At 40.4% G+C, this 26,147-nt stretch overlaps 2 protein-coding genes across 2 annotated transcripts; both read right to left on the bottom strand.

The window, feature by feature from the left end:
• Positions 1-1,102: 1,102 nt before the first annotated feature.
• LOC140128528 (olfactory receptor 1f45-like) lies at positions 1,103-2,074 on the bottom strand. The gene has a single exon (XM_072150224.1). The coding sequence runs from the start codon at positions 2,072-2,074 to the stop codon at positions 1,103-1,105; it is 972 nt and encodes a 323-aa protein (XP_072006325.1).
• Positions 2,075-11,206: 9,132 nt separating this feature from the next.
• On the bottom strand, positions 11,207-12,196 carry LOC140128527 (olfactory receptor 1f45-like). The gene has a single exon (XM_072150223.1). It carries the CDS (start codon positions 12,194-12,196, stop codon positions 11,207-11,209), a length of 990 nt encoding a protein of 329 aa, XP_072006324.1.
• Between the last annotated feature and the right edge of the window lie 13,951 nt (positions 12,197-26,147).

The raw sequence follows: 26,147 nt of genomic DNA, 5'->3' as shown, positions 1-26,147 counted from the left end.
GAGTGAGAACATTGAAGCTTGTGGCTTGTTGTTTCAGAATAAAAATGACCTGAAAAACAGGAAAACTAAGGAGTGGCTCCTTGAATGGCCTAACCTGATCAAAAATCTTTGGAGAAAACCAGAACTCAGTGTTGCTCATCAAAAGCCCCAATACCTGAAGCTCTGGAGAAGATCTCTATGGAGGAGTGGAACCAAAATTCCTGCTGCAGTGTATGCAAAATACAAGAACTACAAGAAACTTCTGATCTCTGTAGCTGCAAACAATGGTTTTTGTACCAAATATTAAGATCTGTTTTTTTCTATTGTATCAAATATTTACTTCATGCCATAAAATGCAAATTAATTATATAAAAATCATACAAAGTGATCTTCTGAATTTTTGATAGATTCTATCCCTCACAGTAGAAGTGAACCTATGATTAATTGTGATTAATGAAAATAAAAAGAAAAAAACCCTTTTAGTTACCAAAATATCATTCATATTATGCAGCAAAGCTAAGGAAGTTAATGATATAGAAGTAGAAAGTAAAGCAATAGAGCAGCTGTTATGCATTGGTGGTCAGAACCATTGGTACCAACAAAGGTATATACTCGAGTATAAGCCGAGTACTACTCCGCTTATACCCAGTATACTAGTATACCGGGTATACTACTGGGGGCTGGCTGGCTGTATACTACAGGGGGCTGACTGTATACTACAGGGAACTGGCTGTATACTACATAGGGGCTGGCTGTATACTACTGGGGGCTTGCAGGGTGTATACTACTAGTGGCTGGCTATATACTACAGGGGGCTTGCTGGCTATATACTGGGGAGACTGTGACAAATGCAATTCCCACCCTCGGTTTATACTCGAGTCAATAGGTTTTTCCAGTTTTTTGTGTTAAAATTAGGGGTTTCAGCTTATACTCGGGTAGGCTTATACTCGAGTATATATGGTATTAAAAAAAATCTTTTGTGATTTCCAATGGCATCTCCCCTTGTCTTTAGAAAAGTATGTGGCTAAGGTGCATGTCAATGGTCTTCACATGGCCCAGCTTATAAGCCACCTGCAGACATAAAATAATAAATATAATATTTCTCATATTCTTTTTCATTTAATCAAATGCCCTTAATAGGTTTGACAATTACTAAACAACGACCAGAAGTAAACTTAGGAATTCTTAAAACATCTAAGACGTCTTTGTTCCTCAAACTATAGACCAGAGGGTTTAAGACTGGTACAACTGCCACATACAACAAGGAAAGTATCAGGTCTTGTTTTGTTGAGCTTTTAGATTCTGGGTTCATATAGACACTTAGAGAAGAACCACAAAAGAGTAAAACGACCGTTAGATGAGACGAGCAACTAGAGAAGATCTTCAATCTTTTTGCCGATGTCTTGATCTTAAGGATAGCCGATATAATAAAAACATAAGAAATCAGAATCATACCAAATGCTAAAAAACCTAAAGTAAATCCTTCTGATAATATTGCGATGTTCACGTGTCTGATGTCACTGCAGGAGGCTCTTAGAAGGGCTTTCATGTCACAGTAGAAGTGGATGATATCTCTGGACTTACAAAAAGATAGATGAGATATCAAGAAGACATATAGCAATGAGTTCAAGGAACCGATGGTCCATGGAGTAAGGGAAAGTACAATACATATTTTCTTATTCATAATGGTAGAATAATTCAAGGGGACACAAATGGCCACATACCGGTCAAATGCCATAGAAGATAGTAATAAAAATTCTGTGGCCATACATGCTACCGACATGAATAGCTGAGTGAAGCAGCTTGTGAAGGAAATTGTATTCTTCCCACTTATTTGGGAGTCCAGAAGCTTTGGTAGAATAGTAGATACATAAGCCATGTCCAATGTAGAGAGGTTACATAGAAAAAAGTACATTGGTGTATGTAGACGTGGTGCCGCCCATACAACCGCTATAAGGATCAGATTTCCTATCATACACAGAAGATACATCAATACAATAGTGAGTATAAAAACATAGGAGAAGTTTTGAAGTCCAGAGAAGGTCAGCAAGTAAAAATCTTCAGAAATTGATGAATTAATGACCTTCACGTTCATCTGGAATATAACAATATTGTAAATTATTGGAAAAGAAAAATATTTTGTGGACTATATTCATGTTTAATTAAGTTTATTAATGCAATTCATGACAGTAACCTGAATGTACACAGGTCTCTCCATGTGATGCTGTTCTGTCTGTCTTACAGTCCCCTATTTATATAGCATTATGGATAAGTATTTATCACTCCCTTAGGACAAGCTCCAAGGAAATAATGAGCAATTACTCTGATAATCAATTTGACAAATATCTTTCTTCTACTATGTTAATGCTTTGAATGAGCCTTTGAGCTCTGCACAGAAAATGTAAGAGTAAAATTAAAGAAAAAACTTAAAATCTATCAATAAAATGTAGTCAGATTTGTTTGGGTCTAAATTGTTTCCATCCAGATCGACAATTGCTTTAATTTCTATGATAATACAAGTGACCCCATTCAAGACAGTGTCAAAGCAACACAGACCTATAAGAATGTGGATAAAACGTGGACAGCCTGCGGTAGCGAATAGAGTTTTATTTACAATGTTTTTAACTTTTTAAAATACTACAGGTCCCCAAAACTATAAATATTTTGTACAAAAATGTTTTATTCATTTTGCCTTATTCTGACACCCATTGAGTTTTTATACTTATACTGAGCTGTGTAAGATGTAGTTTTTTGCGGGTCATTTTTTTTTCTACTTTTTAGACCCCCCCCCCAAGAAGGTACTTTAACCCTTGGGGGTCGATTACTCCTACCATATACTGTAAAACTACAGTACACAGACTCCAGGCTGCCAGGGGGATGGATTGTCGCTTCCTGATGACAACAAAGGGGGCGACAATCACATCCAAGATGGTGATGTCCGTGCGCAGTCAGCAATCACCTGCCCCTAGCACTGGTCAGCATGGATGTTGCCTATATAATGCAGCCAACAGCCACCATGTTTGAAGCCGATTCAGCCTGTGAGACCTGCTCATACATCCTTAACTGCTCTACCACATACATGTACGTTATATTTTGTTAAGGGGATAATAATAATTAATAATTATAATAATAAGAGTTAAAGCTACATCCAGTTAAGGTGTGTAATAGGTCTTCATTGAAGAGGTTTTAAAGAAGTTGTGTAATCATCTCATAGCCTGGAATAGGGTATCCCAGAAAACTGGTGCATCTCAGGAGAAGTCCAAAGAGACAAACAAGTATGTGAGGGGTTTGGATTAGAGAAAAAAATAATGTGGCAGAGATGAGGAAGGAGAGGGATGGAGAGTATTGTGTGTGAGTGGAATTATTTGTAGGGTATGCCATGTAGGCCATGCTACTACCTAAAGGGGCGTTTTTAATTTTTTTTCTAGAAGTTCATAACATCTAGAAGTTGTGGGAAATAGCGGGAGATGGAGAGTGAAGAGCAGTATAGAACATGATGGACAAAGTAGGAGATATCCGGTTGGGCAGAACTGCTTGTAGTGGAAGCCATGAGTGGAAATAGGAGAGAGACCCCCTTTTCTCACATGAGCAGGTACATGACCGTCATCTAATTGAATTACTGTACTCCGCTCATTGACACTGAAGATATCTCCTCACTGTATATAATGCAATTCATTAATAGATTATAGGATGATTAAAAAATATATTTTTTAAAGAAGGGATAAAAATAGGGGATTGAAAAACTAGTACACAAGATACAGTTTCCAGTATCTGACTTGAATATGATGCATAAGATGTAAGATGCTTATCAAAATGCAACCCTCACTCCTATCAATTCAGACCTGGGGGCACTTTGGGCAAGAGGGATATACACTCACCGGCCACTTTATTAGGTACACCATGCTAGTAACAGGTTGGACCCCCTTTTGCCTTCAGAACTGCCTCAATTCTTCGTGGCATAGATTCAACAAGGTGCTGGAAGCTCCTCAGAGATTTTGGTCCATATTGACATGATGGCATCACTCAGTTGCCGCAGATTTGTCGGCTGCACATCCATGATGCGAATCTCCCGTTCCACCACATCCCAAAGATGCTCTATTGGATTGAGATCTGGTGACTGTGGAGGCCATTTGAGTCCAGTGACCTCATTGTCATGTTCAAGAAACCAGTCTGAGATGATTCCAGCTTTATGACATGGCGCTTTATCCTGCTGAAAGTAGCCATCAGATGTTGGGTACCGTACATTGTGGTCATAAAGGGATGGACATGGTCAGCAACAATACTCAGGTAGGCTGTGGCGTTGCAACGATGCTCAATTGGTACCAAGGGGCCCAAAGAGTGCCAAGAAAATATTCCCCACACCATGAAACCACCAAATGATGTGTTTGAAGGGGTTATTGTCTGACATCTGGAAACAGATATGTCTTAGTTTCAGATGTATAGGCATTGATATTAGCCTTAGTTCCCCAGCCAATCCCTGGGTTTAAGTGGCTTCTGTCTCAACTTGAGCAAGTGATGCCTTCTGGCTCAGGCACCAATCAGGGCACACATCAGGCATGGCAAGGGTTTGATTCCACACCTGCTAAGTGCCCACTCCTAGAGCTTAACTGATGCTACACCTCTCTATAGGGTGCTGTGCTTCTGTATGCAGGAGCGAGTAGGCATCTGACATCATTGAGGACATCAACGGGAGCACATTTTCTGAAAGCAGTCCAGCATAGTTGAGAATAATTATGAAATGCTGTCCCTCATCATAGGGAATCTCACACCAGTGAGTACTGCCCTTAGTGTAGGTAAAAGTTTGGCCAGTGGGAGAGACCGGCCCTCATTGGATGCCACCCAAAGGGAGGCATAGATTGTAAACTCTTGTGTCACCCCCTCATCCTCATAGACTGTAAGCTCTTGTGTCACCCCCTCATCCTCATAGACTGTAAGCTCTTGTGTCACCCCCTCATCCTCATAGACTGTAAGCTCTTGTGTCACCCCCTCATTCTCATAGACTGTAAGCTCTTGTGTCACCCCCTCATCCTCATAGACTGTAAGCTCTTGTGTCACCCCCTCATCCTCATAGACTGTAAGCTCTTGTGTCACCCCCTCATCCTCATAGACTGTAAGCTCTTGTGTCACCCCCTCATCCCCATAGACTGTAAGCTCTTGTGTCACCCCCTCATCCTCATAGACTGTAAGCTCTTGTGTCACTCCCTCATCCTCATAGACTGTAAGCTCTTGAAGCTCTTGTGTCTCCCCCTCATCCTCATAGACTGTAAGCTCTTGTGTCACCCCCTCATCCTCATAGACTGTAAGCTCTTGTGTCACCCCCTCATCCTCATAGACTGTAAGCTCTTGTGTCACCCCCCTCATCCTCATAGACTGTAAGCTCTTGTGTCACCCCCTCATCCCCATAGACTGTAAGCTCTTGTGTCACCCCCTCATCCTCATAGACTGTAAGCTCTTGTGTCACCCCCTCATGCCCATAGGCTGTAAGCTCTTGTGTCCTCCCCCACTTCCTCATAGAATGGAAGCTATTGCGTCACCCTCTCATTTTCATAGACTGTAAGCTCCTGTGTCACCCCCTCATTCTCATAGACCAGTGATGGCTAACCTTTTAGAGCCTGAGTGCCCAAACTTCAAACAAAAGCCACTTATTTATTGCAAAGTGCCAGCGCAGCAATGTAAGCAGTAATGTATTTCTCCTTGTTCATTGACAACTTTCAATTTTTCAGCCTCCTAAGGACACCAACACAGTTAAAAGGAGGAGGGCAAATTCATCTATTATTGTAGGAAGATTCTGCAGGCAGATTTTTTTGAGTTCTGTCTGGTGAACTTCATTCTGGGGTGAAGGCCTGGGTGCCCACAGAAAGGGCTCAGAGTGCCGCCTCTGGCACCCATGCCATAGGTTCGCCACCACTGTCATAGACTGTAAGCTCTTGTGTCCCCCTCATCCTCATAGACTGTAAGCTCTTGTGTCCCCCCCACTTCCTCATAGACTGTAAGCTCTTGTGTCACCCCCTCATCCTCATAGACTGTAATCTCTTGTGTCCCCCCTCATCCTCATAGACTGTAAGCTCTTGTGTCACCCCCTCATCCTCATAGACTGTAAGCTCTTGTGTCACCCCCTCATCCTCATAGACTGTTATCTCTTGTGCCCCTCTCATCCTCATAGACTGTAAGATCTTGTATTCCTCCTAGAGACACATCTAGAAATGAAAGCTCCTCAGTGGGCCCCTCAAAGTCCGGAGGCCCATAGCCTCTGCTCTCCATTTGTCTTGTGTTTGTATACTTCCTATTATCGGCCTGGGGAATTATCTTACAAGCTTGTGCAAATGGAATACAAAGGAATTGACATCCATCAAGGTCTAAATGACCAAATTATCTTCATCGGTTTTATTTGATTCCTCAATATTATAGAAGGGAAATGGGAGTACGGTAATATTATAAAATGGGGTCTTATGGGGGAAACTGACATTCAACATTTGTTCTTCTCTGTATTCAGTGAGTTTAGTGCAGTCTATAGAGGATGTTCCCAGGCTGAAAGCTCAGTGTGTAGGAATCAACTTGCAAATGTACGGCCATGCACTTGGGAACGAATAATCTGCAAACAACATAATATATGTCTTAAAGGGGAGTAAATCTGGGTGCCCCATGTTGAGAATGAACTATGTGCATTTGTAGATCATGGATAAAATAACAGCATGCAATGTCATTCAAAGACAGTCGCAACTTGTCATGTATTAACCCTTCAATGACCCATGATATAATAGCACGTTACGGGTTGGCTGTGGGTGCATAGAGAGGGCTCATAGGGCTGAGCCTTCTCCATAGCCAGTAAGTCTTTGCTGCATATCTCTGCGGCTTCAAAACTTGGTGAAGATCATCGCTCCCCTTGACGTCATCGGGGAGTGGTGATTGGTTGCCATGACAGCCTCGGGTCTTCCCAAGGCTGTCTCGTTTTAAGCTATTGATTACAATGAGCGATTCGCACATTGTAATGAATGAGGAGGAAAATCCCCATGTAGTATGTAGTACTGTAGTATGGCAGTATATGGTAGGATCAATCAGAAAACCTAGGGTTAAAGTACCCTAGGGGGTCTGAAAAAAAGTAAAAATAAAAAAGTAAAAAAAAAATATATTAAAAAACCATAGAAGTCATATAAATTTAAATAAACAGTGAAAATCATAAGCAAGTTAGGTATTGGCACATCCAAAAATGGCTGATCAAATATAATAACGTTTTTTCACTGTGTTTAACTCACTGTGTTTAAGCGGAAAATAGCGCCTGAAGTTGAAAATGGCACTTTTTTTTCCATTTTGAAAAATATAAAAAATTCTATAAAAAGTGATTAGAAGGTCATATAGTCCTAAAAATAGAAGCATTGAAAATGTCATCAAGAGTCTGAAAACCCACAGCTCTGTACACCAAAGTATGTAAAAGTTATTAGCACCAGAAGATGGCAAAATGTATGAAAACATGATAAAACCTATACAAATTTTTTATCCCCGTGATCGCATCAACGCAAAGAATAAAGTCATGTCATTTTTGGCTCACAGTAAAAAGTCGCTAAATCCAAGCTCACAAGAAAACGGTGCAAATGCGTTTTTTCATCATTTTCACTGCATTTGGAATTATTTTTCCAGCTTCCCAGTACATGACATGGAATATTAAATACTGTAACTATGAAGTGCAATTTGTTACACAGAAAACAAGCCCTCACAGAGATTATTACATGTAGAAAAAAAGTTACAGATTTTTAATCGAGAAGAGTGAAAAATGGAAATGAAAAAACAAAAAAGGGCTAGATCGTTAAAGGGTTAAATTAGGTATGTACTCTTGGTTACATACTGGCTCACATTTATTAAAGTGTTGGCTCTGTGAAAGAGCAAAGACCTATAAAGAGCAGAGGTAAGTGATGAAGCCACTAATGCGCATGCTCAAAGCAAAAGAGAACCGGGGCCAAGCCAGAATTTACTGACTATGCACCGGCATGAGCAGCAGCACCGCAGGAGGCAGAGCAGGAAGAGACTACTGGGCATTATGTAGCCTTACCTGTCGGCGATCAAACAGATAAATATTTAAGTTAGTTATGGAACAATACAAGCAAAAAACAGTGCAGAAGAAGGAGTCTACCATCGAGAATACCTCAGTTAGTGAATTCTTGATGGTAGGTTTCCTTTAAAAACAAAGCCCATTGGAAGATGGCAGAATTGTGCTTCTTTGGTCAATTCCAGCATTTTTGGAATTGTTTTTCAGCTTTCCAGTGCTATAAATATAGGGACCTTTTAAATTATGGGTTTGATCGAGTTCGATCCTGAGAAAGTGGCAGCTTTACCATCTACATTTAAAGAGTTAACATTCATAATCAGCACCAATCACTGGTCAGATTTGGGAACCGGAACCTGCTATGTTTGGCACTGACCTATCGCGGACATTCGGGTTTGAGTCCACTCATCACTACCCAGTACATTTCACTGGTATGGTCAAAAACACAAGATAGAGCAAAGAAAGAACACCTTCTTCTGGGCTAGGAATGTAATGCTGCAATGTCCATTAAGGTTGGTGCTCTTTCTCTCAGGGTAATACTATCTTGTGGTTTTTGATCCATTTCTAACCATGTGTTAATATCTGTAGTTTATTACTGCAGTGTATGTGGATTAATTAGTTTTGGTATTAATTTGTTGTATTGATCTACAACATATATGATCTTAACACAGGTTGCTCTATCGATCTAAATGCAGGCTAATAGCCCCAACTATATGCTTATTGTTGTTGACAGCAGAATAACTGCTAGTACTTAGTCATTTACAATATAACACGGCTGATTTTACCTTGTTGAAAGTATGGGATCATATCTATGTTGCATATAAAGCAACTTACAGTACTTACAGGAGTTGGGTTGCATCATCTAAAGCTGAATGAATGGAAATGTTGATATGCCCATTTGAACGGTCTTGCTGGACCTCCCTCAGATCTCGATATGCATGTCATGTTGGAGGATGTACAATGGGGCAGCTTTACTTACCCGGTCCATTCGCGATCCAGCGGCGTGTTCTCTGCGGTGGATTCGGGTCTTCCGGCGATTCACTAAGGCAGTTCCTCCGACGTCCACCAGGTGTTTATTTTTAAAATGCGGCGGTTTATCCGAATCCGTCGAGTTTTCGTTCGGCCACGCCCCCCATTTCCATCGCGTGCATGCCAGCACCAATGCGCCACAATCCGATCGCGTGCACCAAAATCCCAGGGCAATTCAGGAAAAATCGTCTCAAATCGGAAATATTCGGGTAACACGTCGGGAAAACGTGAATCAGGCCCTTAGTAAATGACCCCCAGTATGTCATATATTTCTCAGGATTTTTCAACAAGAAGAAGTGTCCAGCAAGTGACATACTATAATTTATTGTTTTGGCTTCCTGAAAGTATCATAGGACCTCATAATAAATTCATAACTGAGTTATTGAAGTCTATGAATTTTGACAGGGGTGAGTTAGCAGTATAAGTTTATACTTATAGAGCCATACAGCCCTCTCTATGATATAGCAGTCACATAGTAGACAGAGGCTTTTGTCATCATTGACCTGGATTGGTTGGGTATGGAGTTTGGTCTAGGTAGAAAGTGTGCATTAAGTTTCCTAGCTCCATTGGAAGAGCACATTGGGGGTCATTTACTAAGGGCCCGATTCGCGTTTTCCCGAAGTGTTACCCGAATATTTCTTACAGAGAAAGAAATGCCCTGGCACTATAGAGGTGGGCTTGAGGAGAATGGAAAGGTGGGTTTCGGGTATATCGTACTGATGGGTGGTGCTCTGCTCGAAATACAGTCCTTGAAATGTAGTTAAAGTGAAGAAAGCATGCAGCGGCAGTCACCAATATACGTATGAATATGCTATATTGTCAGATGTAGCACATAGAAAACAGAGCGAGGTGATGGGCCATTCCGTGCCTTCAGACTCTTTCTCAAACCATTGAAGCCATAAATGGCTGCTGTGCTACCCCAAATATCTACTTGATCAGCAGCTTGAATCTGTTACATAAGTGTGGGCAAAAATGAAATTGGCAGCCAAACAGCCAATCAGGCAAATTGACAAAGCAACTACCCCTGGCCAGTCATAGGCATGGCTAGTTGCTACGGGGTCACTTTGGCTAACCATAGCCATAGCTTTTTGCTAGTGGCGTCAATTTTCTGGATTGCCTGTTCGGCCACCAATCCGGCAATACGTCCAGGATGTGCGGCCGGACCCGAACTAAAACGTCAAGGCAACTAATCTCTACTCGTGTGTTGTTTTGTAAGTTTTTTTAAGACCTTCACTAGAATGCTATCATCTATGTCTATAACCAATCCAGGAAATTGACATCCCAAGCAACTAGCCAAGGCTTTAATTGTCATGGGGTTTCCCCATAGCAACTAAGACAGGGGCAGCCCTAAAAAAATAAATAAAGGATGATCCCTTATATGTAAATGTCCTAAAAATGGCTTTTAAAAAACTTGTCATCAACCATGGCCACATCTTTTATTATGTAAATTATAATATTGACTGATATACTGAGAATATATTGTAATATTAGTATCATAGAATGGTAATGTGAAAGGTCTCAGAATCATGAACACTCTATACTTTCCAATACGAAATCATGTATGTGGCGGTCCCCTACTTAAGAACACCCGACTTACAGATGACCCCTAGTTACAAACCGACCTCTGGATATTGGTAATTTACTGTCCTTTATCCCTAGGCTACAATAAACAGCTATAACGGTTATCAAAAGTGTCTGCAATTAAGCTTTATTGTTAATCCTGGTTCTTATGACAACAGAACATTTTTAAAATCCATTTGTCACAGAGACAAACATTTTTTTTGACGGGGATTAAAATTATGAAGTATACAGTTCCGACTTGCCTACAAATTCAACTAAAGAACAAACCTACAGACCCTATCCTGTATATTTATGACCATTTTATAATGTTCTTCATCCATGAATGTACAATCTATTTATCACACCCATAAGACCATTGTCTCAAATCTGAGGGTTTTTTTTATTAGCTCATTGTGATGAAATGAAAAAGTGACTTCAAATGATAATTAAATAAAATATTATTAGATAAAAATTAAAAGTCATTTATACCATTGCTAATTGACAGTTGCTCGCTTTCGACACTACTGAGACTTCTTCATAGAGTAAATAAAATGAATCATAATTATCATAATAATACAATAAATTTAACAATATAATGACTCAAACTGCCTTAACAAGCTTTCCAAATTTCGAAATATGACCAAAAGTAACACTAGAAATTCTTAAAACATCTAAGACGTCTTTGTTTCTCAAACTATAGACTAGAGGATTTAAAGCAGGTACCACTGCTACATACATCAATGAGAATATTATATCTTTTTGTTCTTTGGAGCTTTTAGGATCAGGGTTTATATAGACGCTTAACAAAGAACCACAGAAAAGAAAAACAACCGTCAGATGAGACGAGCAACTAGAGAAGATCTTCAGTCTTTTTGCCGATGTGTTGATCTTCAGGATAGCCGATATAATAAAAACATAAGAAATCAATATCATACCAAACGCTATTACACCTAGGATATATCCTTCTAATAATATCACAATGTTCACATATCTGATGTCGCTGCAGGAGGCTCCTAGAAGGGCTTTAAGATCACAGTAAAAGTGGGTGATATTTTTGGAATCACAAAACGACAGATGAGATATCAAGAAAACATATAGCAATGAGTTCAACATGCCAAATGTCCAAGGAGTAAGGGACAGAGATATACATGATTTCCTACTCATAATGATAGAATATTTCAAGGGATCACAAATGGCCACATACCGGTCGTATGCCATCGAAGACAGCAATAAAAATTCTGTATCCAGACATGCTACGGACATGAATAGCTGAGTGAAGCAGCTTGTGAAGGAAATGATGTTCTTTCCTGTAATTTGATAGTCCAGGAGCTTTGGCAGAATAGTAGATACATAGGTCATGTCCAGGACGGACAGGTTACACAAGAAAAAATACATAGGAGTGTGTAGCCGCGGTGCCGTCCATACAACCGCTATAATAATCAGGTTTCCTATCATACACAGAAGATACAGTAATAATATAGCAAAGATAAGAACAAAGGAGACACTCTGCAGTCCTGAAAAAGCTAGAAGGTGAAAATCTTCAGAAAAGGAGGTATTAATGGCCGTTACATACATCTGTAGTTTAACCATGTTGGAAATGAGTTGCAAAATAAAAACCATATACTTTTAAATAATTTTCTTTGTGCTTTAAATTTCCACTTTTAATTCCGGTTTTATTTTATTTGGATGAAGATGGTAGAAAAATACAGGGAGAGGTAGAGTTACTTTATTACCATTTTTGCCTTTATGTATACATATACCCACAAAATTGTTCACTTACCGTGCTATCCACGCGGCCAGAGAGACATATACCCCAGCCAAAAGTGTAGATAACTGACTGGAGGACTGAATCGGGGGAACAGGGTGAATAACTGGCGAAAAAAAAATGAAAATATTTTCACACAAATTTTCAGTGTCAGAAATGTATTTTTAACAGAAAACCTGAGGCATGGGGATTAGTTCTGTTTAATGGGGTTTATTATGTTGTGGCCAAACATCTATTACTTATTACATTATGTTTATTTATCTCTGATGTTACAATAAAAATACAAACATAATATAGATGATTAATTCATTAAACTTTGCAGAATTTATTGTAACATTCAATCCGGAACCAAAGGAAATCAATCCCAACCAATGCGAATAGGTCCGAAACGCGTTACCTTCTTGTTCCTGTCCTCGCCGTTTTTAATATTTCCCTAAATAAATGCTTGGAATTTTTTAATAGTTTTTGCCTCATTCCGATGGATAATACATTTTTTCAGTCCTAATGTTGCTTTAATTGTCCTAGAAATTTCTATACAGATGAACTTATCTTCTAAAATGCAGAGAACATCTCTTGTATCATTAATTTTTACAGATTTGTTAATTTTCAGCTTTCTCTAAAGGAGAAGTCTAAAGGAAGTGGTAGAAACAGGAAAACAAAAACCATTAAAAATCAATGTACATTTTAACAAATCTATTAGACCGGACGATTATTATCCTACGTACAAGATAGGTCACAAGAAAGTAAGAAAAGATTTGGATTTGAAAATGCCCAGATTCATACCGGATCTATAAATCAATTATTGTCCTCTTTAAAAATTATTTCTAAAAAATCTCTATATATAATTAAAAAAAAACCTTTTAAAATCCCAAATTATTTGATTCAAAAAATAAGTCAAGCTGTAGCTTTAAAACCTTCACCTAAAATAAGAACTTCTACATGACGGATCATTTAGAGATAAATACAGCCTAGTCATAAAGTGGTCAGGGAATAAACTGGAACAAAAAAAGTGCCTGTACTAAAAGCAGGACTGTGGTGTACAATATATCATATACATATAATCATTCTGTATCAAGAAGTACTTACCTGACTGCGCACAGGCCTCTCTGTACACTGCTGCCCTGTCTTTCTAACAATCCTCCATATTTATAGGTTTAAGAATAATTATTATTACTCCCAGAGGGAAGAATTCTACAGTAATGAGCAATTACTCTCATTAATCAAGTACAATGTGTTGCTGGGTAGATCTTAGCAGCATGAATATGTTTATAGGACATGTTATTGTACATGTACGTGTTAAAGTATAATTGTAAAGTATAAAAACTTTTGCCCTGCACTAAGCAAAAATAAGCAATTCTCTAATTTACTATAATTTTCTATAATTAGCAGCTGTTTAGCAGCCGGCAGAGGTTTTACCTTGCCCCCCAGGCTATTCTCCATTTGCCATGCTTTCTTGTTGCCATGGGAAACTGCATGGTACAGCAGTTAAGAGGGACGCTTGTTGAGAGGGGCTGTAGGACCTGTAGTGACTCATCACATGCTTTGGGCCATCCAATTACTAACATGCTGTTCTGCGTCATTTGAAAGTCCTTAGAGTTCTGGCAAGAGACCTTCAATGATGTCACAAGTATGGCTCATCGGCCCATTACAAACATGTTGTCCTGGTTTGGCTTCATTGCCCTGAGCTGATGTCACAACCTGAAAGTACCCACCCACATCCATCTGGAGCTCCTCCAGGAACTCTTGCTGTTACATGTCCCCCGAAGCATTTCTCCAACTCTCTGTGCCTTCTGCAGAAAATCTTGCGGCAACACAGAGTATTAGCTCTGTTCTTTCTCAATATTCCTGGCAGGCAGAAAGAGGGAAGAGCAGTGAGGGAGAAGAGAGATGGGTTACAAGTGCTTTGGGCACCGGAGGGGCTCTGGCGACACCCTCGGATGCACTTGCACTTTGTTTGTATGCAGTTTAATTTTATAACTCACCTGATACATCATGTTTTTTGTGTACCTTTAGTATATTGGTTTTTTTGTGTCATTCGGGTTAATAAAGATTTATAAGATTTGCCTTGCCGCTGAAGCCACTTTTTACCTTCCTGACACGGCCCTATTTTTCAAATCATATGGAGATAACTTTGGAACGCTTTAACATACCCTGCTGATTTTGAGGAGGAGTGAAAACAAAATCAGGTTACATTTTCAAATTTAATTTTTTTGGGCTAAATTATTATGTTTTTCAAAAAATCTACCTGTCCTCAGTGAATAAAATACCAAAATGCTCCACAGAGATTGATACTCAACTTCTTCTGAGTATGCCAATGCCCCATATGTGGTGGTACAAAGCTGTACTGGCACACAGCAAGGCATAGAAAGGAAGGAGCACCACCGAGTTTTTGCAGAGTAGATTAAGCTGGAATACCTTTATGTTTCCATGGTCGATTGGGAAAGCCCCAGTGACTTTTTGAAGGCAGTTTGGACAAAAATTGTTTTCAATGGCCATGATGCATTTGGAGAGCACCTGAGGTACCATTACAGTGAAAAACCCCAAAACAGACACCAATTTGGAAACTACACCCTTCAGAGATTTTATCAAGGTGTATAATGAGTATTTGGACCCCACTGGTGATCAAGAATTTCGGCTGCAACATGAAAAAAGTAATTTTTTTCCTCAAAAGTTCATTGTTTCCCCATTTTTTGAGTCCACAAGGGCTTCTCCTGAACATGGAAATGCCCCACTTTTGGATATAAACTTCTGAAGGGACACACAGCAGGACTTGGAAGGGAACAAGTAGTATGTGGTTGGGTTTATGGTGGTGGCATGTACCAGGGCATATGAGCATAAGACAGGTGTCACATTGATAAATTGTGTCCTTTCTTTTCCCCATTTTGTAACTGCATTTTTTTGTGCCCCTCCTCGTCCTCCAGTTTGGGGTACCTCACTGGGAAAAATGTTTCCCTGGTACAATATGGGGGACATCAGAGCTACTGGGTCCTTGCTGATGACCAATTAAGAGGCCTTGATCACCGCCTCTTGAAAGTGAAGAAATTATACAGCATGACCTGCACTTTGGTATAGGACATAGGAATTATACAGTGCCATCTGTACAATGTATACAACCACCTTTTTATACCATATCTTTGTTTTCCATAGGGTGTTGTACAGCTTCAGCACTTGATCAACCCCACCCAATATTTACACTTATCCATCAGTGGATGCACGAGATCCCCTACAAACTTCATAGTAACTCCTAGAACAGGGGGGCATTCTGGGGGGCTTATTTGTTTGTCTTTTCTCATAAACCCTAAGTATGTGGGTATACCTTGTGGTACTCTCGCTCAGCTTGTAAATTTTACTTCCATACCTTCATACCACACTCTCTTGCTGGGCAGGTATTGTTGCATTCTTAGTCTTCCTTTAAAATGTACACAAATTAATTTTTCAGGGGTGTAGGCCTCGAAAAACTTTGTTCTAACCTGATTGAGGATTGGCCTAATTTTGTGGAGACAATCAAATGACCGGTCACTTTGAGTTGGGCACTGTAAATTGTCATTGTAGTGAAAAAAAATTAAAATGGCCTCAAAACGTGAGCGAGTCATTACTGTGCAGTAAATAAGAGTACTGTAGAAAATATCAGAAATCCAATACTGACTTATTTTAGGTATTTTGACAATGCCCATGTGTAGTACAAGACCCAAAAACTTCATAATTTCTACAGCATTGTCACGGTTGGTCCCTGCCCCCGCCAGCGCGCCGCCAGCACATCTCACCCGTCCCGGCTCCTGGCTCACTCCCCTCCGCTGTGCGCGCGCGTCCCCGACTGCTAAGGCGCGCGCGCGGCACCTTCGCCAGATTTAAAGGGCCAGCGCGCCATTAATTGGCACTGGCCATATTGCCCAATTCTTCATAAGCCTGCCTCTTCCTGTTACCCTTGCAAGATCTTTGTGCCTCATAGCCTAAGAGAAAGCTTCCAATCGATTATTCCTGCGTTCCTGTGTATTCCTGCGTTCCTGTTTATACCTGCTTTCCTGTGTATTCCTGTGTGTTCCCGCTCCTGAGTCCTGTGTTCCCATGTTACCTGAGTTCCTCCGTGTTGCTGTGTACCGTGTGCCTGTGATCCCGCTCCCACCTGCCTGGACCTCCCGTTGCTGACCTCGGACTTGGACTTGACGTTGCATCTCTGCCGTCTGCCCTAACCCTGTGCCTGGACCTGACTACGAGACTGTCATCCGCTAAGGTACCTCGACCTCGGCTGCCACCACGGGCTGGTCGCACCTGTGGAACGACCTGTTGGTATCCTGCTGCAGTAGGTCCAACCCGCTTTGCGGCAGGCTCTGGTGAAAACCAGGTGCCGCTTGGGCCCAGGTGTCGGCTAGTTCCATCTCCCGTGGTGGTCCAGAGGATCCACTGATCCTGACAAGCATCTACAGGGGTCCGCCTAGAAATTGATGATGTTGGGTTTTGTGCCAAAAACTGTTGGGCATACAAATTTGTTTGTAAAAACCATCAAATTCACAAGACCCTCAGAGAAAAAGACTTTGAAAAAAATCAATTTATGTGAGGCCTTCTGTCTCAAAATTAATTCCTAAACTTCCACAAATTCAGGAATTTGAAACTCATAATTATCAGGGGTTGGGATCCATTCAGAGTCACTTGGGGCCTGGGGAACAACCTCAACCTCTGGAGGGCCCCTCATCACCGGATAAGGAGATAGAGGAGGAGGATAAATAGAGGAACAGGGCATCCTCCTCTTCTGAATCAGTACCAGAGGCAAAGAAAGCATATGCCGCCGACGCACTTTCATCTGATTTTCCAACATTTTCAGGGATTACACGACTATGAAAGGTATTATGCAGGGGATTGTGTTGGCGCAGCTGCGCTGGCTTTCATGCGGCAGAAATAGGGTGGGGGGGGGCGGAGTGCCGTCGGGATCCGACTGATTTAATTGAGTGCGGGATTTAACATTCAAATTGTGTCTCAAGACAATGCACTTACATGCATCAGGAAGAAGAAGGTGTACTCCGTCGGACCTGAGCAGTGAAGCAACACATGCAGGATATCGGGCGCACAATCTTAGTGAATCCGGACACACTGCATTATCGTCGGACAATGCACTTTCTGTGAACTCCTCCGTACAGATAAGTAAATGTGCCCCACTATGACAAAAAAGAATCACAGACCTGAATAATAAAATGTCAATGATCAGCGCTCAGCTCATCAAAACAAGTACAAAAAATGCAGTATAAAAAGTTACTACAGTTAAAAAAATAAACTTTTATTCTCCTACATAAAAAAAATACTACGACAAAAAAAAATTAGCAGATACTGGTCAGCAAAATGTCACTGATCAAGGCTTAGTTGTCGCAGCACACACAAGGAAAAAACTTCCCAAAAAAGAGCACAGACAATGACCAGTAAAGTACAACACTGATTGGCGGCTGACCGCTGACCAGCTGATTTCAGCGATTGTGGGCATGGAGGGGGAGTGACCCCCCTGGTCCATGGGTGAAGATGCTTTGCTGTCATTGATCTACAGATACAGTGATGGTTACAATCCATGATGTAATAGTACTGCATAATGCGGGAACTCACCTCCCGCTATGCAGTACTAGTTTAGCATTACAGAGGGATTTGTGGAAGCATGAGGAGTGGGCAGAGACCACACATGGAATATTGTGTACAGTTTTGGGCACCAGTGTATAAAAAGGACATAGTAGAACTGGAACGGGTGCAGAGGAGAGCAACCAAGATTATTGGGGGGACTAGACTACAAAATTTGGGATTATTCAGTTTAGTAAAAAGACGACTGAGGGGAGACCTCATTACAATGTACAAATACCTGAAGGCACAGTACAAGGACCTCTCCAAAGATCTTTTTATACCTAGGCCTGTGACCAGGACAAGGGGGCATCCTCTACGCCTAGAGGAGAGGCGATTCTACCATCACCATAGACAAAGGTTCTTTACTGTAAGAGCAGTGAGACTATGGAACTCTCTGCCGCAGGAGGTTGTAATATCACGGGTTATGGGGATAAAACATTTAATTCTTAAAGGTTGGACTTGATGGGCTTGCATCTTTTTCCAGCCTTACATACTATACTATGATAATATGATACGTCAAATGTTAGGAAGGGGTTAAATGACAACTTTCACCAGATCAAATATTGTAAGCCAAGCACACTGTCATACTGGTATGTGCCTCTGGTAGGATCTGCTCTTCTTTTAGCTTCTTATGCCCTGATTTTTAAAGAAACAAGGCTTTTAAACTATGCAAATGAGACTGAGGGGCTCCAGGTTCCATAGGAGTTAGAAGCTAATGTAACTGGGGAACTGCAAAATTCACTGCCCTTGGTGCTTTTTCCCCTCGTTCACATGTAGCAAGAGTGCAACATTAAAACTTAACTTAAATGTATTTGTTTCAATTATTTTTGCATACATTGGTGCATACATTGGTGTCTATTATAAATACTATTCAGGCTTCGGAGAGAGGGATTAGGCACCGACAAAGTATGCGCCACAAATTGGGGGCCACGCCGTTCAAACTGATTCGTACTGATCGCAGGATTTAACTTTTAAATTGTGCCGCAAGCCCAAGCACACAGGTGGCCACTAAAAAGACGGGGAAACTCTGTCGACCTGTGTGGGGAAGCGACACATGCAGGATTTTGAGTGCACAATCTTAGTGAATCGGTGCATTGTGCATTATAGTCGGACAGTGAACTCCGTTGACCCTGTAAGTAAATGTGCCCCAACGTATACAGAAAGTACAAAATTGATTAATCCTCCGCCTCTACGTTCATCCACTCCACAGATTAGCCGAGCTACCATACCCTGTATGAGGATTTTTCATGCCCTAGGCATGCAACGCTGAAGACATTGGGTATGGACTAAGGACTGTCCCCGTGAGTACCAAAAATCTCTGGTTGGAAAGGTACTGCATCTTTTTTTCCTAAATGTGGAGTGGATGAACGTAGAGGTGGAGGATTAATCAATTTTGTACTAACATTTACTGGTTATTTTTTTGGATCTTTTTAACCTGTATCCTCCTTGCGCCGTTTTTTTCCATTCTTTTTTGCGAGTAAGGGTAAACTGAATATCGTTCTTCTATTTGTATACAGAAAGTACATTTTTCTCATTTGTTAAGTTTTATACTTGTACCAATATAAAAAATTTAAAAAAATAAATCAGTTTTTCCCCCCAATAGCTTAATACCCCATGAAAAGGAGAACAGGTATTTTCAGCTGTCTCCAGAGATGTTGGATTGGGTTCTAGTCAGTGTATTGTCTGGGTCACCTCAGGGCATTCATAGAGCGATCTGTAAGGCACTCTTATGTTGTCCTGGTTTTGTGTTTAGGGAAATTGTCCTGGTGTAAATGAAAATTCCAGTTTAAACTGCAGAGTAGGATTGAGCATATCCAAACTACAGTCTTCAGGTCCCCAAATCTGGACTTAGGCCAGAGGTTCAATGAGCGTTCCCAAACTTAACAGGTCCACTCATCACTGGTACAGAACACTCTGGATCTGGTGTTTATTTGTAAGTACTATCTCTGCACCACATTCAGCTCCCCCTTAAACCTCAACTGTCTCTCTGTCCTTGAAGCTTAAAGAGAACCTGCAATCAGAAATTTACCTAGTAAACCACTATCAGTAAAGCAGCGGAACATCATCCAGATCATGTTTCTTTTATTGCCTATCATCCAGAAAATCAACTTTGAAGTGAGATGTAAGTTAGCTGTATAAAGTCAGAGAGGAAGAGAGTTTAACACTGAGGTCAAGCTCTACCTGCCTCTGAACATTTCCTCCCATGAGATTGACATCATTCACCGGACTTCAGTAGATCTGATCAATTATGTCACTATGACACAGGACCATGAATTACAGTAAAGGGGACATCCTAAGACAGGGAAAGGTTGATTTCTGTGTTGAACTCTCCACCTCCATAAAACCAATTTATATCTCACATCAATGTTGATTTCCTGGATAATGTCATAACACTGGGCCATGAAAGAAAAATCTTCTACAATCTGCTCAGCTGCTTGACAACATACTGGTAGAGGTTTAGTAGGCTAATTTCTGATGACAGGTTTACTATAAAGACCCACACGACATGATGGTACCACCACCATGCTTTACTGTTAGGAGTACATTGAGCAGGTGTTAAACACTGTCTGGTCTATATATGATGCTTAGAAGCTTTCACTCACCACTAGAGATGGGCGAATCGATTCTAACAAAGTGGAATTCCTTTAGAAAACTTCGGTTGTGCACGACTCTGAAGTTTACGGTGATTCGTGGGGCAGAGAACTCTGGGAAGATCTGGGAACTCTGGGAAGCTGCTTGTACTAAGTAGCTGATGGAGTGATTTTTGCTCAAAGTCCAGGGTCTCCATTTTGGGGAATCTGTGTACCCCATATTTCAATTCTCTTTTGTTGCTAAAGTTGATATAAAAAAAATCAGTGTCAAATCAACATAGTTGCTGAAGCGATTTTTTCTCAAAGTCCAGAATGTCAATTTTTGGGGTTTTGTATTCCCCAAATTTCAATTCTTTTTTGTTGCAAAAGTAGATATCAAGAAATTACTGGCAGTCATTGCTCATGTACTACTGCCACGGCTGTTTTGGGGAGATAGGGGGGTAGGAGCAGTAGCAGCTCCATCAGCAGCAGCTTAAGTCTGGAGTTCTTAATGAGCAGCTTCTTTCACCCGCCTATTGAGGAGGGTAGCCGCTAGCAACAGCAGGACATGGAGCAGACCATGCCATGGCAGGTGGTGGCCTACAGGACTTTACCACCCCAGGTAGAGGATCCCCTGGACTACTGGGAAGCCAAACTTGATGTGTGGCCGCAACTTGCACGGTTTGCAGTAGAGAAGCTGTCCTGCCCGGCCAGTAGTGTGGCATCAGAGCAGGTGTTCAGTGCGGAGGGGGCCATAGTTACCCCAAGGTGAACCCGCTTGTCCACCCGTAAAGTGGAGAGACTAAATCAGGCGTGGATCGGACAGGATTTCAACACACCGATGCTATATGCATCAGATTAGATCAGCCATAACGCCTCCCCGAAATGTTGAGAAATGAGTCTGGATTCTAACTACCTGCCTCAGCCACTATTCCGATGCTGCCACCTGCCTGATGCCCCACATCTTCTGCCAGTTGCCCACCTCCGCACTCTGTCGTCGTGCCACACTGTGGCCTACCATGTTGCTGCCACCAACAGAATTTGCCATTGTGCCACTCTCTGACCTCATGCTGCTGCTACTGCTGCCGCCCACCAACACACACTATGATTGTGCCACTCTCTGACCTCCTGCCGCTGCCGCCACCTCCATGTCATGGGTGCTCCTATATCTACATTTATCAGTGCTTAACAGAACAGGTTCTGTCGTAAACTATGGAATCATCTGATGTCAGTGTAAAAAGAGTGCACTCTTTGATGTTATAGTGGGATCTTGGCCCTCAGCTCAGTCCTTTCAAGCTGGCACAGATGTTACCTTGTCAGGCTGCGTTCCCACTTCACTTATTTTGTCAAGTAGGCCCTGTAAGTGCCCATGGAATTGAAGAGTGAAGCGGCAGCTGTCATGTGCGTGTCATACTAAAACACAGTATTGTTTGAAGACCAAACCACGCTCCCTTTGCATATTTGAGCATGCCACAATGCTCTACAACACCCTACAGGCGCTCTGCATTCAGGAAATACCTCTTTTTTAATGTGATCCACCATGATTCGATTCGTATTGAATCGAATTTTGACGGAAAACTAAGCAAACTCGGCAAATCAAATTTTTGAAAAATTTGCCCATCTCTACTCATCACATATATTATTAATGAAGATAGGCTTTTTTCTGGCCCCTTTGCCATTAAACCTTGATGAAAGTAATGCTCCAGTGAGAGTTGATCTGGAAGTTTCTCCCATTTGCCTAATTACATCGGGGAGAATTCATGCTCCTAAACCAAAGACATATGGATTTGCTCCAAAAAGCAAGGTTTTAGACCATTTTTTGGAACTTTTACGAGTGTCCCGACAAAAGGGGTGTGACTTCAAAAGAGGGGCATGGTATCCAGAAAAGGGTGTGTGGTTTGGATGAGTGCCAAAAAATTAAGGAGTTGGCACACAGTTTAAGCCAGGTCTAAAAGTAGAATTCAACAGTCTTATATTGCAACAGATTCATCATCACAATGATGAATCTGGCACAGCGCTAGACTAGTGTTGTTGAGCTCTGCACTGTCGGGGCCTGCAACATATTAATGAATTCCAAAAAATGTTTACATTTAGTTAATATTGCAATATAATTGCATTTACAGACCGTAAATGTGAATATTGTTAGCACGATTGTTAACAAAATGTAATTAGGCAAATTTTCTCTCTTAGCTGCTGCGCTGTTTCAAATTACAATGTTAATGCCACATGTGAACACAGCCTTATAGAAAATCAAGAGAAATTGGTGGCCTAACTATCAGAAATATAACTGTCATAGCAACAGGTCTACATTCTTCTTTCTATGTCAACACTTAGTTTAAATTGAAAAAAATTAGCAAAAATGTTTGATATTTTATTTATTTGGTATGGACTGGTGGGCTTACTCACCCCAGTCACGCACACTCCCAAACCCCGGACCCCTGACCCGACTGGAGTATCAATAATTTATCTATGATCTATAAATCTATCAAACAGTTAAAAGAAATGTTGTACCAGTGATGAGTAATAAATACAGTGGGGAACAAATAAGAAAAAAAATTCAGGGAGTCTGGAGTCTGAGTATTCTTGAGCTGCTGATTCCGAAAATAGTACAAGTATAATGACGGTAATAATGGTGTAGTGGATGCACATATGATGGCTGATTACTGTTATAGCTTTCAGCTTGACTATCCAAGAAAGACTTATCACAAAAAAATCACAGAAATAAGGGTTTTAGGGACCTGATGGAAACTGTCTAGTCATCAATTTCCAAAATTTCTTTAGCACAATATTGAGTGACAACTAGTTTGGGCAGCAATATGAAATTTATAATTGAGTTGACACTCATTTCCAAAATTTCGGTAGTACAATATTGAGTCAAAAATTATTTGAGCAGCGCATAGCTCGTAAGGCGGCAATGCCAGATCTCCAAAGAGCTGATAGCGGAAAGCAGGTGTAGTTTTCAGAATCAGGGCTCCAAACTTGCTTAAAAACAGTTCGGACTTTTAAGGCACTAAAATGAGTGTTCCCCATCATAATAGTAGCAATGATTATATTATATTATATACCGAGTATAAGCTGACCCAAGTATAAGCTGAGTCTACCACAAAAACCTGGTAAAACCTATATTTTTTTACTTGAGTATAAGCCGGATTTGGGGTTTCAGCACATTTTTGTGCTGAAAAACTAGGCTTATACTCGAGTATATATGGTAAAGGAATCAAATTGCCTCAATTCATTTGCCAGCTTTGAAGAAACTACAAGGAATTCTTAAAACATCTAACACATCTTTGTTTCTCAAACTATAGACTAGAGGATTTAAGGCTGGTACCACCGCCACATACAACAGCGAGAGCATGACGTCTTCTTGTTCCGTAAAGCTCTTAGGGTCAGGATTTATATAGACACAAAGCAAAGAACCACAGAAAAGTGAAACAACCGTTAGATGCGACGAGCAACTAGAGAAGATCTTCAATCTTGTTGCCGATGTCTTGATCTTCAGGATAGCCGATATAATAAAAGCATAAGATACTAAAATCATACCAAATGCTAGAGAAGCTATGAGAAATCCTTCCAATAATATCACAATGATGACGTGTCTGATGTCACTGCAGGAGGCCCCTAGAAGGGCTTTCAGGTCACAATAAAAATGGAAGATATTTTTGGAACCACAAAACGACAGATGAGATATCAAGAAGACATATAATGATGAGTTCAAGAACCCAAAAGTCCAAGGAGACAGAGAAAGTACAACACATGATTTCTGATTCATAATGATGGAATATTTTAAGGGGACACAAATGGCCACATACCGGTCAAATGCCATAGAAGATAGTAATAAAAATTCTATTTCCATACATGCGATGGACATGAATAGCTGAATGAAACAACTTGTCACGGAAATTGTGTTATTTCCAGTTATTTGAGAGTCCAGGAGTTTTGGTAGAATCGTAGATACATAAGCCATGTCCACAGTAGAGAGGTTACACAAGAAAAAATACATAGGAGTATGGAGTCGAGGTACCGCCCATACAACCGATATAATGATGAAATTTCCTATCATACACAGAAGATACATCAATACAATGCTAAAAATAAGAACATAAGAGATATTAAGAAGTCCTGAGAAAGCAAGAAGGTGGAAATCCTCAGACGTATTATTTACTTCTAAATTCATCGGACATTTGACAATTTTTAAAATGATTTTGAAAGTAACCAATTTTGATGATCTATTTCCTCTGTAAATTAAACATTTTAATTAAAAAATGAAACTTTTTGATCAAAGGAAAATTACAATTACTATAAATATTTCTATATACTTATATACACACATACCGTACTTTACTTATACACGTGTATTCACTGTTATACAGTCATGCACACATTTATGCATAATGCATTAATGCATTCATACAGTTTTACATACAATGGGGCAAATTTACTTACCTGGTCCTATTGCGATCCCCAATTCGGACGGTCCGACGAGGATGAAGTTCGGCGCGATTTATAAAGATCGTGGGCCCGAGTTCCTGCATCCGTCGCTTCCCCACCGAGGTCCACCGGAGTTCACCTTCTCCTTCATGGCGCTTGTAAGTGCGTGTCTTGCGACACAATTCTAAATGTTAAATCCTGCACGTAGTCCGAATCAGTCGGGTTGTCCGATGGTCCACCCCCTGATTTCTGCTGCATGCAAGCCGCCAAATTTCTATCGCATGCACCAAAAACCCCTGTTAAATGCAGCACAAAACTGAAATCGTCGGGAAAACCCGACGTAAATGCGCTCCGTGGACCCTTAGTGAATGAGCCCCAATATATCTTATTCAAACATACAGTATATTTACCTCCTATACATACCCACAGTATATACAAAATCAAATACACACATATATATATATATATATATATATTACAAATACAGTATGCACATACTATATATACACATGTATGCAATATAAACACAATTATTTATATATATATATATATATATATATATATATATATATTTATTCATACAAATATATAGTTTATACACACCATATATACACACATACATAGAGCACCATATAAAGACATATGGTATAAATACACACATACAGTATGTATACATCATATACACATTTAAAGCATATACACACCATATATGCAGACATACAGCATAAACATACGTACAGTATATACACACCATATATACACACATACAGCTTTTACACACATTCATAGAGTACTATATCCACCTATTTAGCATATACACAGACATACAACATATACACAGACATGCATGTGTTATGTACATAAAATATACACATGCAGAAGTAAGATCTTGTCATGTATGTATTTCTCACCTGGAATATGTTGTCCAGTTCTGTGCACCATTCCATAAAAAGGATGCCCTGGAGCTGGAGAGGGTACAACGAAGAGCCACAAAAATGGCTCAATTATGATAAAAGACTAAAACAACTAGATTGATTTAGTCTGGAAAAGAGACGACTAAAAGGGGTCATGATTCATTCATATATTTATATGAGTGGTCAATACAAAAAATATGGTGGAAAGTTATTTCAGGTTAAATCAAATCAAAAGTCGAGGGGGCACTGTCTGCGCCTGGAGAAAACCA

The sequence above is a fragment of the Engystomops pustulosus genome, chromosome 4 (assembly GCF_040894005.1).
Source record: "Engystomops pustulosus chromosome 4, aEngPut4.maternal, whole genome shotgun sequence".
NCBI lineage: Eukaryota > Metazoa > Chordata > Amphibia > Anura > Leptodactylidae > Engystomops > Engystomops pustulosus.
This window is presented reverse-complemented; position numbering and strand designations above follow the sequence as displayed.

Bases quoted from the DNA above. Each gene is read 5' to 3' on its own strand.
- LOC140128528 (XM_072150224.1), bottom strand. From the start codon at position 2,074: ATGAACGTGAAGGTCATTAATTCATCAATTTCTGAAGATTTTTACTTG.
- LOC140128527 (XM_072150223.1), bottom strand. From the start codon at position 12,196: ATGGTTAAACTACAGATGTATGTAACGGCCATTAATACCTCCTTTTCT.